The 683-nt window shown below is 43.0% G+C and overlaps 1 protein-coding gene across 1 annotated transcript; it reads right to left on the bottom strand.

Annotated features, from left to right (window-relative positions):
• Positions 1-223: 223 nt before the first annotated feature.
• LOC106512621 (nesprin-1) lies at positions 224-545 on the bottom strand (the record flags this gene model as incomplete). Its single annotated transcript, XM_014001202.1, is given in 1 exon segment — positions 224-545. A coding segment is annotated over 1 exon segment (219 nt), but the record flags the coding sequence as incomplete, so codon positions are not given.
• Between the last annotated feature and the right edge of the window lie 138 nt (positions 546-683).

Raw genomic sequence — 683 nt, 5'->3', positions numbered from 1 at the left:
ATGATCCTGATGCTGAAATCGCGTTCGGTGTGAACGCACCATAAAGCCTCAGCTGCAGCATTAACAGCAGTACATGTTTCTGGGCCTCTGATAGATTTTCAGCTGCAGAACTTGAGTTAATAAAGTAAACTTGAATTAATCTGTGCACACAGACGTCTAAAATATGACAATAATCCTACATCACAGGGCAGCAGTTGAGATTAGTTCTTGTTAGGATGCTACTTGAGTAAAAGCTGAAATAAGCAGGTTAGTTTTGAGAGGGTAGAGGTGGCTGGTGGGAACAGGGATCAGACCAGACTGGATTACCTGAAAAGCTGTTCAAATGCTCATTTTTCCCAGTAGGCTGACGGTGTGTTGCTCACCTGCAGACTTGTCTCTCGGTTGTGAAGGTTAGACATTATGGTTTTCCAGTCGTCTCTGGCAGTGTTTGCTTTAACACGAACTGTATCAGTTTTATCTTTGGCTGCGATGCTACAGAAGAGCTCAGCGTTCAAAACCACAGCGTTCAGCTTGGACTGACCCTGGTCTTTGTTACTGAGGAACTCCTGAGGGGAAAACACAACACCATACAGAACTCTTAATGTAACAGCATTTAATCTGCTCAGCATTATGCTTTACTAATCAAGTCTAGCTATCATTGGATGAATGCATTCAACCTTTTATTCAGTCTTAAAGGGATCCCC

This window comes from Austrofundulus limnaeus, unplaced genomic scaffold, assembly GCF_001266775.1.
Source record: "Austrofundulus limnaeus strain Quisiro unplaced genomic scaffold, Austrofundulus_limnaeus-1.0 Scaffold9190, whole genome shotgun sequence".
Taxonomy (NCBI): domain Eukaryota; kingdom Metazoa; phylum Chordata; class Actinopteri; order Cyprinodontiformes; family Rivulidae; genus Austrofundulus; species Austrofundulus limnaeus.
Note: the sequence above shows the minus strand (reverse complement) of the source record. Positions and strands in the feature narration are given on the sequence as shown.